Source organism: Primulina eburnea, chromosome 1, assembly GCF_022965805.1.
Source record: "Primulina eburnea isolate SZY01 chromosome 1, ASM2296580v1, whole genome shotgun sequence".
NCBI classification, from domain to species: Eukaryota; Viridiplantae; Streptophyta; class Magnoliopsida; order Lamiales; family Gesneriaceae; genus Primulina; species Primulina eburnea.
Window position 1 is genome coordinate 26,242,518 of NC_133101.1, and position 14,694 is coordinate 26,257,211.

The 14,694-nt window shown below is 38.4% G+C and overlaps 1 protein-coding gene across 3 annotated transcripts; it reads right to left on the bottom strand.

The window, feature by feature from the left end:
• Positions 1 to 787: 787 nt before the first annotated feature.
• LOC140829619 (uncharacterized) lies at positions 788 to 10,390 on the bottom strand. Of its 3 annotated transcripts, none has more exons than XM_073192941.1 (3): positions 10,155 to 10,390; positions 6,711 to 9,327; positions 788 to 1,221 (listed from the first exon to the last, which is right to left on the bottom strand). In XM_073192941.1, the coding sequence occupies exons 2-3, from the start codon at positions 7,639 to 7,641 to the stop codon at positions 1,157 to 1,159; spliced, it is 996 nt and encodes a 331-aa protein (XP_073049042.1). In that variant the 5' UTR covers positions 7,642 to 9,327; positions 10,155 to 10,390; the 3' UTR covers positions 788 to 1,156. The 3 variants fall into 3 exon arrangements, with proteins under 3 accessions (XP_073049042.1, XP_073049038.1, XP_073049035.1); XM_073192937.1 differs by having other exon boundaries at positions 788 to 1,224; XM_073192934.1 differs by lacking the exon at positions 788 to 1,221 and having other exon boundaries at positions 6,196 to 9,327.
• Between the last annotated feature and the right edge of the window lie 4,304 nt (positions 10,391 to 14,694).

Sequence of the window (14,694 nt, forward strand, 5' to 3'; positions counted from 1 at the left end):
TTCCATTGATCTCATGCCAGGCACCATGCCAATCTCTAAGACACCGTACCGATTAGCTCCAGCTGAGATGTTAGAGCTCAAACAGTAGATTCAGGAGCTCCTAGACAAAGAATTCATCCGTCTTAGTTTCTCACCATGGGGCGCACCAGCTCTCTTTGTAAAGAATAAAGATGGGGGCATGTGGCTGTGTATCGATTACCATGAGTTGAACAAGGTAACGATCAAGGATATGCAAATATTGTATTTGTGGCCAGGTATGAAGCGAGACATCCGTCGATTTGTGTCTGAATGCCTCACTTGTCGGCAAGTGAAACCAGAGCATCAGAGGCCAGCAGGAATGCTTAAGCCACTCCCTATCCCTGAGTGGAAATGGGAGAATATCACCATGGACTTTTTTGTTGGTTTGCCAAGGTCAGTTAGAGGATCCAATGCCATTTGGGTTATAGTGGACCGATTTACCAAGTCAGCGCATTTCTTAGCGGTGAAGACGACTTTCTCCATGACTCAGTATGCAGAGCTCTATATCAAGGGATAGTCTGATTGCACGGGATCCCAGTTTCTATTGTGTACGATAGGGACCCGAGGTTTACATGGTACTTTTGGAAGAGTTTACATGCATACATGGGGACGAAGTTACTATTCAATACAGCGTTTCACCCTCAGACAGATGGCCAGTCTGAGCGAGTGATTCAGATTGAGTAAGATTTGCTGCGAGCTTGTGTGATCGATTTTTATGGGAATTGGGAATCGAAGCTACATCTAGTGGAGTTTTTCTACGACAAAAGTTTCTGTGAGGGCCTTGTTCCTGATTAATATTTTATTAACACACAATCAGGATTAATTATTATAAACAGCGAAAACGAGTTAAAATTTTGCTTTTTGACCCAATAGAAATTTCGGCATGACCTCCCCGTAAATAGGGCATACCGGAAAAATATAAAATAACCAAAACGACTAAATCAAAACCCTCAACAAACATCCAATACGAAACAATGCCAACCAGGCACAATCACAACAACGATCCTCCACAAACACAATATACAACTACTCGGGGCATACCCCGGTAATACATAGACTCCATAATACATAAATATAATATCTGGGGACTCGATGGCTGAACTCACAGAGAAAAACAATGAAATCTTGAGCTCAAAACTCAAAGAGCTCTAGCGCCCCTCGGTGCTTCATCCTGAGCAGCCGAAGACGAACCACCTACATGACCTGCTATGGAAACACAGAACAAACCACAGCAGTCCCAAAGGACATGGGTCAAACCCCAGTACGAAGATCAAATAAATTACAGCATATATAAATGACATGTAATGAAATCAATGCAATGCATGTACGGGTGCAAGATGTCTGGATGTCAGGAGTCAAAGGATCGATATCAACAATCATAATATGCTCGAGCTGGTCCACGACTCAGCGGACCTGTCCACGACTCAGCGGACAGTGTCTAGGGATATGGCTTCACACTTGATGCCAGCAACTACCTAAGGCGGACCGAGTCAAGGTGCCCAAAATCCACAAGACACAATATAATATCATATACAGATCTCAATCGAATATCAACGGGTATCAATAATTGAAGGGCTCAATATGAATGTGTGCTCAACAATGTATATCAATCCATAGATTATTCCAATATATTTGAAAATCATGTTTTATTTTAAGAAAATAAGGAATAATCTTAAATTTGCATCCAAATTCCACAAAGAGCACATAATCACATAATTCACATAAAATCAATTAACTCACATCAATTAAATTACACGTCGACATAGACGCTGTAAGAAATCGATCAATCCGTACCTTAACCTTCAAATTAAATTACCACAATAATTACGAAGACCTCGGCACTTCCTGGTTATCAAAACCTGTGGCAATGAGTTTATTTTCATCAATTAAATACTCAACTCTTATCCAATTACAATTTATCAATTCCAGCTTGTACCTAGGATCGATTTTAAGGTCATAACTCAATCAAAACCTAACCGAATTACACTTATCATATATGGCTGAAATCCTAACTCAAAATCCCACATTTCATCAGAAGATACCGACACAAAAATCCGTCATCTAGATGCTGATAAACACCAAAAACAAGAAACTTTGAAAACAATAAATCTGTACAGATTCTGGTTCGACACCTTGTAGCATAAAATTCATATCTAATTCATTATTGACCCAATTCAAAATCCGCCAATTGGAGATGAAAGACAACTCAAATATCTAAGTTTTCGTAGAAGAAATCATTCCCAAAATCTTAGTAGATAATTCCAGAATTAAGCAAGAACATGCTGTTACTCCCAAACTCGCGGACTGAATTCCCAGACTGAGCAGTTTCGGTAAAATGAGCATAACTCCCTCAATTCTTAATGGAATTTAACTGGGTCACTTATCGTTTCGAAGACAAGATATAGCTCTACAACTTGCATATAGATCACAAGTCCAGAATCCGAGTGAAAACAGGTCACAAACTCGAATTACAGAATGTATTCTGCACGCATCAGTACAGAGTTCGGTTTTTGACACATTATGGTAGAAAAATCATATCAAATCCGTTTCTTATCCAAATTCGATGATTCTAGTGGCTATAGAAAGCTAACAAACAGAGCTACCAATTCTTTTTGAACCACAAGTCGAGATTCTTAACGCACAATACACAAAACTTCAAATTTCAGAAGCACAAAAACTGAACTCACCAAAATTCTGCACAGAACAGGGCTCACGAAATGGTGCTTCGATCTGCTCGCTCCCTTGATCAAAATTCGTGATTTCTGACTTGAATCGAAGCCTAGGATGTTAGAAAGACACCCCTTCAGACCGATCAAGATTTGGACACCGGACGAAGGAGATATCGCAACTTTCCCGCAGCTGCTCCAAGGGTTGCGGGAATTGGGTTTCTTCTTTCTTTTTCCCTTTTCTTCCTTCTCTCACTTCTTTTCTCTTTTTATGCGATATGTGTGTATGTATATGTATATTTATAACTCAAGCCCATTTATCTCGATCTGTATTTATTTTGCTCTCGTGTGTTATTAAATTCCAATATGCATTTTAATATCGTCTATAAACCGATATTTTCTAATACATATTTTTAAACACACTATTTAATTTTTGGCTTAATTATTTTAAATTCCTCAATTTAAAATAATTAATCTTAATTATCGCCAAATAACATATAATTAAATCGGGTCATTACATTTCTCCCCCTCTAACAAAAGATTTCGTCCTCGAAATCAAAACACACAACACACACCTTATATACAACATAGTCAAACATCTACCACTGATAGTACATAGGAAAGTCAGAGTACATGGAATAATCTATAACAGTTTCAAACAAGTGAGGCCATTCTTGCCGCATTTTAGCCTCCAGCTCCCATGTAGCCTCTTCAGTCCCATGTCTACTCCACTGTACCATAACCAGTGGAATTGTCTTATTTCGAAGTTGCTTATCCTTCTGATTAAGAATTTGTATAGGATACTCAACGTAGCTAAGAGAACTGTCTAACTCCACATCCTCGGGTCTCAGAACATGAGATGGATCTGGCTCATACTTCCGCAGCATAGATACATGAAACACGTCATGTATAGCAGACAAACTCTGCGGCAAGTTCAATCGATAAGCCAACAAACCGATCCTCTCAACAATAGTATACGGTCCAATATAACGTGGAGCTAACTTTCCCTTTTTCCCAAATCTCATTGTGCCACGAAATGGTGACACCTTTAGAAAAACTTGATCACCAACTTGAAATTCCAAAGGTCTACGCCTTTTATTTGCATAGCTAGCTTGACGATCCTGAGATGCTTTCATTCTTTTTCTGATCAAATCAATCTTTTCATTCATCTCTTCAACAAATTCAGGTTGTGCCAATGGTTTTTCTCCAATCTCATTCCAACATATCGGCGATCGACACCTTCTACCATACAAAGCTTCAAATGGTGTCATTCCAATAGTCGTTTGGAAACTGTTGTTGTATGAGAATTCTACCAATGATAGAGATTCTTGCCAATTACCTCCGAAATCCATAACTACTGACCGAAGCATATCTTCCAAAGTCTGAATGGTTCTTTCTGTCTGACCATCAGTTTGGGGATGATAAGCTGTGCTCATAGCCAACTTAGTTCCCAAAGCATTCTGAAGACTGCTCCAAAACTTAGATGCAAATCTTGGATCTCTATCAGACACAATAGACACTGGAACTCCATGCAACCGAACCACATTATCCAAATATAACCTTGCCATTTTCTTGTAAGGATAGGTACGATCATATGGAATGAAATGTGCTGACTTGGACAATCTATCAACTATAACCCAGATAGAATCACAACCTCTGATAGACCTGGGTAAGTGAGTTACAAAGTCCATTGCAATATATTCCCAGTTCCATTGTGGTATTTCTAAACTCTGTAACATACCTCCAGGTTTCATTCTCTCAGCTTTCACCTGTTGGCATGTCAAACATCTTGCTACAAATTCAGAAATTTCTTTCTTCATCGCATCCCACCAGAAATAAGGTCTCAATATCTGGTACATCCTACGATTACCAGGATGAACACTATGGCGACTACAATGCGCCTCTTGAAGCAATGCTTCTCTCAATTCTGCAACATTTGGTACCACTAATCTGTCATTCATTCGCAAACAACCATCTGATGAGACATTATACTTATCTGGATTACCAGACAAAACCAACTCTTTTGATTTCTGAACCTTTGGATCTATCTTTTGAGCCTTTTTAATTTCAGCAATAATCTGTGGCTCAAACTGCAATGCAGAAACAATAAAATAATTATCTTGTTGCTGAAAATTCCATCCAGAAGTACACAATTCATCATGATTCTGCCAAATATGAATGGATGCTAACATGCCATCCTGATACTTCCAGCTTAATGCATCTGCAACCTGATTTATCTTCCCTGGTTGATACTGTATTTCACAGTCAAAATCCTTCAATAGATCTAACCAACGTCTCTGCCTCATATTCAGCTCTGACTGAGTAAACAAATATTTCAAACTCTTATGATCTGAGTAAATAATAAACTGTTCACCATATAGATAGTGTCGCCAAATTTTCAAGGCAAAAACAATGGCTGCAAGTTCAAGATCATGAACTGGATATCGGGATTCATGTATCTTTAGTTACCTCGAAGCATAGGCAATAACCTTTCCATGTTGCATCAATACACATCCCAATCCTTTAGCTGATGCATCTGTACAAACCACAAATCCACCTGATCCAGACGGCAACGCCAACACTGGTGCTGTCGTCAATTTCTCTTTCAGTTTCAGAAAACTCTGCTCACACTCTTCTGACCAAATAAATCTTGCATCCTTCTTGGTCAGTTGGGTGATAGGTCGGGAAATCTGAGAAAACCCTTCAATGAATCGTCTGTAATACCCGGCCAATCCCATAAAACTTCGAACCTCTTGTACATTGGTTGGTCTAGTCCAATTCAAGACCGCTTCAATTTTACTTGGTTCCACGGATATTCCTTTGGCTGATATCACATGACCCAAAAATATGATTTGATCCAACCAGAATTCACACTTTGACAATTTAGCATACAACTGAGCATCACGAAGTGTTTGAAGAACTAATCTCAAATGCTCTCTATGTTCCTTTCTTGACTTTGAATACACCAGTATATCATCAATAAAAACAATAAAAACTTGTCCAGAAAATTCTTGAACACTCGGTTCATTAAATCCATAAATACTGCCGGTGCATTACTCAACCCAAATGGCATCACCAAAAATTCATAATGCCCGTATCTGGTTCTAAAAGCTGTCTTAGGAACATCTTCCTCTCTAACTCGAAGTTGATGGTATCCTGATCGTAGATCAATTTTTGAATATACTGAAGTTCCCTGTAGTTGATCAAACAAATCATCGATTCTAGGCAAAGGGTATTTATTCTTGACGGTGACCCGATTCAATTGCCTATAATCAATGCACATTCTCATGGAACCATCTTTCTTTTTAACATACAAAACAGGGGCTCCCCAAGGTGACATACTAGGTCGTATGTACCCTTTTTCCAGTAAATCCTGCAATTGCTCTTTCAACTCTCTAAGTTCTGCAGGTGCCATTCTATACGGAGCTTTTGAAATTGGAGCAGTTCCTGGCATCAATTCGATGCTAAAATCAAGCTCTCTCTGCAGTGGAAAACATGGTATCTCCTCCAGAAAAACATCAGAAAATTATTTCACCACCGGTATATCAGACAATCTCGGCTCTTCCTTTAAAGCATCCACAGCATAAATCATATATCTCTCATTTCCTAAGGATAATAGCTTAAACATTTCCATCGCTGAAACTAAAGGTATTTTAGCTTGCGATCCTCGACCATAAAAATTCCATTTGTCACCAAGATGAGGTCGAAAACGTACTACACCATGAAAACAGTCTACAGTAGCTCGATAATTTGTCAAGGTATCCATACCAATGATACAATCAAAGTCATACATCGGTAACACAATCAAATTAGTAATCATAATACTGTCACCGAAATGAAATACACAGTTCAACACAATCTGCCCTGATAAAATTACTTTACCGGCTGGAGTGGACACAGATACAAACTCATCCAATGATGTAGTCACAAAGTCATATTCATCAACAAAATTGGATGCAAGGAAAGAGTGAGATGCTCCTGTATCAAATAAAACTCGTGCAGTGTAACCATTAATTAAACAAGTACCTGCGATTACACCACCTGGAGCCTCTCTGGCTTGATCCTCTGTCAAAGCATACACTCTAGCCTGTTGTGGACCTGGGAATGATTGAGGTGCATTACCCCGAACCTGTGGATAATTGGACTGCTGAAAAGATTGCGCAGGAGTAAAGGGTCTCTGAGACGAACCACCCGAAAAACCACCTCTGTTCTGAGGAAACTGTTGTGGTCTCATCTGCCCTTGAGTACGGTTTGGACAAGCTCTAGCAAAGTGTCCTGTCTGACCGCAATTATGACAAGTCCCACGTACACCACCACACTGAGATGTATGATGTCTACCTCCACAACACTCACAATACACCACTGAATACTGATTTCCTGAAAACGGCGTCCCCGATACACTTTTAGATCCACTTGAGCTAGATGAACTCGACTGACCTTTCTTCTTGAAGTTCTTTCCTATGGGCTTAAACCTTTGAGGTTTTTGGTGTTGGAAGAACTGCTGCTGCTGAAAAGGCTGCTGAGGTACATAAGATGATGTACCCATTGGTAATTGCATACCTCCACTGGGTATCTGTAAAGTCTGCTGCTGATTATCTCTTTGAAATCCTGCTTCTAGTCTTATTGCCTTGTTGACTGCATCGGCATAGCTAACAGGATTACTAGCCAGAACCAAGGAATATAAATGAGAACCCAATCCTTCCAGAAATTTCTCCATTTTTGCCCCATCATTACCAGCAATATGCGGCACGTAAATCAATAAAGATGATAATTGTCGAGCATATTCCACAACTGGTAAATTACCCTGAACCAATTTATGAAATGCAGATGATTTGGCAGCATAATAAGAAGGCGGAGAATACTCTTGTCTGAACTGAGTACTGAAAACATCCCCAAGTAATAACTGTGCCAGCATCACGCAAAGCCCTGGCAGTAGCCTCCCACCAACGTTCAGCATTGTCCCTCAGCTGAAGAACTACTAATTTTACTCTTCGGTTGGAATCATATTCCACCAAATCAAACAAATTATTCATGGCCCTTAACCAACTTTCAGCTTTTTCATTACCTTCGGAGCCATCAAAGATAGGAGGATTCAGATTCTGAAATCTCGATACCACCAATTCCATATCATTCACTCTACGGGTGATCTGTTCAACTTCCACATTAACATTCTGTACTGCTTCACCAGTAGGTCGACCACGTCTACCTCGAGCATTCACATCAATATCATCCATATTCTGAGCACCAGACTCTTGAACCACTTCTTTACCTTTCCTACCTCTAGGTGCCATTCTACAAAACCAAAGTTAATTCCCAAAATATTCATTAACTTCAAAATAATTCAAAGCACCGAAAAGGAAATGCCAAAATACTCAAGAATCCATTACCTACTAATGCCAAAACATGTTCATTTCTAAAATACTAACATGCAATTCAAACCAGGCAAAAGCAAGTAATTCCAAATAATCAATCACATGCGCACAATTTATTTGTGCCTAGACTCGAGTGTACTAACTCTATATGAGCGTATCCCAGTCTACGCTCTGATACCAAACTGTGAGGGCCTTGTTCCTGATTAATATTTTATTAACACACAATCAGGATTAATTATTATAAACAGCGAAAACGAGTTAAAATTTTGCTTTTTGGCCCAATAGAAATTTCGGCATGACCTCCCCGTAAATAGGGTATACCGGAAAAATATAAAATAACCAAAACGACTAAATCAAAACCCTCAACAAACATCCAATACGAAACAATGCCAACCAGGCACAATCACAACAACGATCCTCCACAAACACAATATACAACTACTCGGGGCATACCCCGGTAATACATAGACTCCATAATACATAAATATAATATCTGGGGACTCGATGACTGAACTCACAGAGAAAAACAATGAAAGCTTGAGCTCAAAACTCAAAGAGCTCTAGCGCCCCTCGGTGCTTCATCCTGAGGAGCCGAAGACGAACCACCTACATGACCTGCTATGGAAACACAGAACAAACCACAGCAGTCCCAAAGGACATGGGTCAAACCCCAGTACGAAGATCAAATAAATTACAGCATATATAAATGACATGTAATGAAATCAATGCAATGCATGTACGGGTGCAAGATGTCTGGATGTCAGGAGTCAAAGGATCGATATCAACAATCATAATATGCTCGAGCTGGTCCACGACTCAGCGGACCTGTCCACGACTCAGCGGACAGTGTCTAGGGATATGGCTTCACACTTGATGCCAGCAACTACCTAAGCCGGACCGAGTCAAGGTGCCCAAAATCCACAAGACACAGTATAATATCATATACAGATCTCAATCGAATATCAACGGGTATCAATAACTGAAGGGCTCAATATGAATGTGTGCTCAACAATGTATATCAATCCATAGATTATTCCAATATATTTGAAAATCATGTTTTATTTTAAGAAAATAAGGAATAATCTTAAATTTGCATCCAAATTCCACAAAGAGCACATAATCACATAATTCACATAAAATCAATTAACTCACATCAATTAAATTACACGTCGACATAGACGCTGTAAGAAATCGATCAATCCGTACCTTAACCTTCAAATTAAATTACCACAATAATTACGAAGACCTCGGCGCTTCCTGGTTATCAAAACCTGTGGCAATGAGTTTATTTTCATCAATTAAATACTCAACTCTTATCCAATTACAATTTACCAATTCCAGCTTGTACCTAGGATCGATTTTAAGGTCATAACTCAATCAAAACCTAACCGAATTACACTTATCATATATGGCTGAAATCCTAACTCAAAATCCCACATTTCATCAGAAGATACCGACACAAAAATCCGTCATCTAGATGCTGATAAACACCAAAAACAAGAAACTTTGAAAACAATAAATCTGTACAGATTCTGGTTCGACACCTTGTAGCATAAAATTCATATCTAATTCATTATTGACCCAATTCAAAATCCGCCAATTGGAGATGAAAGACAACTCAAATATCTAAGTTTTCCTAGAAGAAATCATTCCCAAAATCTTAGTAGATAATTCCAGAATTAAGCAAGAACATGCTGTTACTCCCAAACTCGCGGACTGAATTCCCAGACTGAGCAGTTTCGGTAAAATGAGCATAACTCCCTCAATTCTTAATGGAATTTAACGGGTCAATTATCGTTTCGAAGACAAGACATGGCTCTACAACTTTCATATAGATCACAAGTCCAGAATCCGAGTGAAAACAGGTCACAAACTCGAATTACAGAATGTATTCTGCACGCATCAGTACAGAGTTCGGTTTTTGACACATTATGGTAGAAAAATCATATCAAATCCGTTTCTTATCCAAATACAATGATTCTAGTGGCTATAGAAAGCTAACAAACAGAGCTACCAATTCTTTTTGAACCACAAGTCGAGATTCTTAACGCACAATACACAAAACTTCAAATTTCAGAAGCACAAAAACTGAACTCACCAAAATTCTGCACAGAACAGGGCTCACGAAATGGTGCTTCGATCTGCTCGCTCCCTTGATCAAAATTCGTGATTTCTGACTTGAATCGAAGCCTAGGATGTTAGAAAGACACCCCTTCAGACCGATCAAGATTTGGACACCGGACGAAGGAGATATCGCAACTTTCCCGCAGCTGCTCCAAGGGTTGCGGGAATTGGGTTTCTTCTTTCTTTTTCACTTTTCTTCCTTCTCTCACTTCTTTTCTCTTTTTATGCGATATGTGTGTATGTATATGTATATTTATAACTCAAGCCCATTTATCTCGGTCTGTATTTATTTTGCTCTCGTGTGTTATTAAATTCCAATATGCATTTTAATATCGTCTATAAACCGATATTTTCTAATACATATTTTTAAACACACTATTTAATTTTTGGCTTAATTATTTTAAATTCCTCAATTTAAAATAATTAATCTTAATTATCACCAAATAACATATAATTAAATCGGGTCATTACAGTTTCCAATCATCTATAAGTATGGCTCTCTACGAGGCACTGTATGGGAGGAAGTGTAGATTGCCGATTCATTTGTATGAAGTCGGTAAGAGATCAGAACTTGGTCCAGAGATTGTTCAGTGGACTGCAGATGTGGTGGTTAAGATTCGATACAGCATGAAGACCGCCCAAAGTCATCAAAAGAGTTATGCTGACAAGAGGAGAAGGGATCTTAAGTTTGCTGTAGGTGATCACGTTTTTGTAAAGATACCACCTATGAAGGGTGTTATGAGGTTTGGGAAGAGAGACAAGCTCAGTCCGAGATTTATTGGACCGTTCGAAATACTTGACAGAGTTGGGACTCTAGCTTATCGTGTAGCCCTACCACCAAATCTGGCCGAGGTACACAACGTGGTCCACGTCTCAATGCTGAGGAAGTATCTAGCAAACCCTTCGCACGTTTTGAGTTTTGAGCCGTTCCAGTTGGCTCCAGATCTATCGTATGAGGAAAGACCTGTCCAAATCCTAGATAGACATGATCTGAGGCTTCGGAACAAAGTAACCAATTAGTCAAATTCCGGTGGCTGAATCAATCAGTGGAAGAAGCCACCTGAGAGGCTGAGGCACACATGAGGAATCGCTACCCGGAACTGTTTTGTAAGACTTAATTTCGAGGACGAAATTTATTTAAGTGGGGGAGGAATTGTAGAGCCTAAAATCAGTACACGTAAAACCCATGCATTTATTTAATTGTAAATTATTTATTTAAGTTTAAAATTATTTTTGAGATGCATGATTTATGAATTTGCAGTATTAATTATTTATGTATAGGTGATGCACGTTTAAATGTTTTCTTGAGTTTCACGTTTTAGGCGAGTATTCGACGCGGGATCGAGGAAAAGAGACCGGTGACGATTTTGGCAATTTGAAAATGTGGTATTTTATTTCAAGTTAGGATTGGAGCATATTAAATGATTTATTTAGTTTTAATAATTTTAAAGCCTAATTTAATTATTAGACGATTTTTAAGATTTTAAACTTTTAACGTTATCAATTGTGTAGTTTATTTTAAATCTAGAGATTCTATTAAAGCTAGTAGGGGGTTAGCATTTTATTAGCATTTTTGGTTATCATTTGAATTAACATTTTGGTTAGCATTTTAATTCTTTAATTAAGCAAAACTCACCCGCAAAACACACACACTTACACATCCATTTTGGAAAGAAGTGGTAGGGTTCTTGAGTTTTCATTTCAGCAGCCTCCATATCACCATTCCCAGACATTTTTCTGAGATTCACGTTGGTTTTGTTGGAAGAAATCGTGCCGCGTTCGTCCCTGATCAACCCTCGCACCTTCCCTGCTTCGGTATCATCGTTTCAGAATTTTTAAAGATCAAAGGCAAGTATGTTGGGAAAAGGTATGAGCAAAAACGTTTGAAATGATTTTTGGATCAAAATTTTTAGATCTAAAAATGTATATGTTGTCATTTCGATTGCTACAAAAATTCGGTCGATTTTCTGGAAAGGTTTTCAACATATAAAACGTATTAATTTTTGATACCTTCGATTTGACAGTAAATTCGTAATTTTTGGACAAAAAACGAGTGAGTTATGATTGTTTTCGTGGGAATGCTCAAATTGTGATTTTATGAAAATGTGTTCTTGAAATGTTCTTGAATTTTATTTGTTGCATGCTTTGTTGGAGAACGTTGGCTGATCACTGCTACGTTTAGGTACATTGAGTATGAGGTTGGGATGATGTTTGGGTGCAAAACTAGCACCGTAGCGCTCTTGTGGAGCGCCGCCGTGCCCTACACTCGCATGTCAGAGCGCTGCCTGGAGGCGCCACTGCGATAGGGCTACGACCCTTCTAGCGCTACGGTGCTATAGCCTAGTGCCTAGGCACTAGGCAACGCTGCAGCACAGCAAGGCCCATCGCCTAGTGCTTGAACATGATTTTTAAACCCCATTGGGCTCATGTCTTCTATGTTTTTGGAAATTTTCACACATCATTTTAGGATTTGTTTCGGGGATTGAAGTCATGTTTAGTACGATGATTAAACGAGGTCAAGTCTCGAGTGATTTAGAATGTCATAAGAAATTTGTCATTTCAGGTGTTGAGCACGACAATTATGTCTAAGCTATGGAAAAATTAAGTGCATGTAATCATGTTAGAATGTGCAGCAATGGCCTCAAACAAGATCCAACGAATCCCTCAACGCCATGTAAGTATGTTTGACGTTCAAAAGAAAAATATTTTATGTTTTTGAAGTATGCTAAATGTTTTGTGACCAATAATGAATGAGTTTGGAAGTCGATGAATGTGTCCAAGGACCTCTCCACCCCAGTAAAGCATGACCGGGTTTATATCAGGATTGGAAAGCGGTAAAACATGACCAGGGATTTCATGTATGTGGTAGTGGACTTTCCCTGCCAGCCCAGTACTGTGGTTTAGTCTGATCAGACACATTTATGAATGGGTCACTTGCTTTGAAACATATCTCTACGCAAAATGATGAAGTTTATGCATGTTCAAGTATGTATGATGCAAGTATACTTATGAAAAGTTTTATGATGATGGCACGTCTACGTTTACGTTAATATGTTCAAGTTTCAGTATGTATGTTCTACTTTAAAATGCATGTGGTTTTACTACGTATTACTTGTTATTCCCAGTATATATGTGTTGAGTCTTTAGACTCACTAGACTTGATCGATCCAGGTGAGGACGAGTACGATGAGACGAGAGGTGGGGACCAATGAGCCGGATGTGGCTACGCAGGAGGCTAAACTCGTGGACCTCCCATGTTTAAAGAATTTATGAGTGTTGATTCAAATACTCATATTTTTACGAGATTGTTTACGATGTTAAACTTTTAACCTTTTGCAAACTTCGATTTTAATTGTTTTTATTTCAAAATATTTTAAGACGAGCAATATTTTTAACGCAATTTTAAAGATTATTATTTATTTAAGAAAATTTTTATTTTTCTGAAAATTTCAAATAGTATAAAATTACGATACGTTACAATTGCGGACTTCAAACTATTGCCATGACTTATCTTTAATGCCTTCCAGCTGTTGTTTGGCATTATTTTTTTGAGTGGGTCGAGTGGTCCCTCCACCTGAGTTGTCTTCTTCCTAGATTATTAATCTAGAAACAATTTGTTCTTCTGATCTTATCTCCTGGCATAACCAGTTGATATGTTTCTGGATAATATCAGCTGATATCTCATTTCCTACTTCTTTTAGCCTTTTGTGGTAGGCTTTGAAATTCATCAGCTGTTTTCTTATTCTCTTGGTGCGTCTTTTAGAAACCTTCAAATATGTATAATACATTTTCTTCAGGTTCCGACTTTGTTCTTGTGTATTTTACTAGTTCTCATTTAATCTTTATTTATAGGTGTAATTGGGTCCAAGTTCTCTTGTTCATTTAGTGGGTTAGTAAAATGCACACTTTCTTTTGTCGGAGAATTTTTAACTTTTTTTATCCCCAAGAAAAGTGATTAGGGTCACATGTCCACTTATTTTTGTCGAGGATTCTTAAACTTTTGATGTCCCTGAGGAAAACATGGTTGTGGTCCTGTCTCTGCAAGATGCTTCATGTCTGATCTAGGTTTGAAGCCCTTGCCAAATTCTGGCTCCTTTTGATTTGGGCATTCTGGGCAGATCTGTTGCAGAATTTCCGACGAGTTTCTTTACTCCTCCCCGGCAGGTTGCTATTCCATAGAAGATTTCTTTTCTTTTCAAATAGATCTTCTGAAAAACTTGTGGTTTTTCTTGTCATAGTATTTAACAGAAAGGATCCGTTTACCAAATTATGATAAAATTTAAACGAAAACTTAACTTTGTTCATCTCAATAAGACAGACCCATAGATCCATTTCTCTTCTGGTCGAAATGTTTTCTGCAGTTATGGAAGCAACAAGGGGTGTTTTTATGACGGAGGATCCTTGATAAATTTCTGGACATTTGAATCTGACATCCTTAACTTGATAAAATAAAAAACTTCTTGTAAGTCTTTCCCTGCTAGTTCTGGGGCTGTACTGAAAAAGTATAGCTACAG

Bases quoted from the DNA above. Each gene is read 5' to 3' on its own strand.
- LOC140829619 (XM_073192934.1), bottom strand. From the start codon at position 7,641: ATGCTGAACGTTGGTGGGAGGCTACTGCCAGGGCTTTGCGTGATGCTG.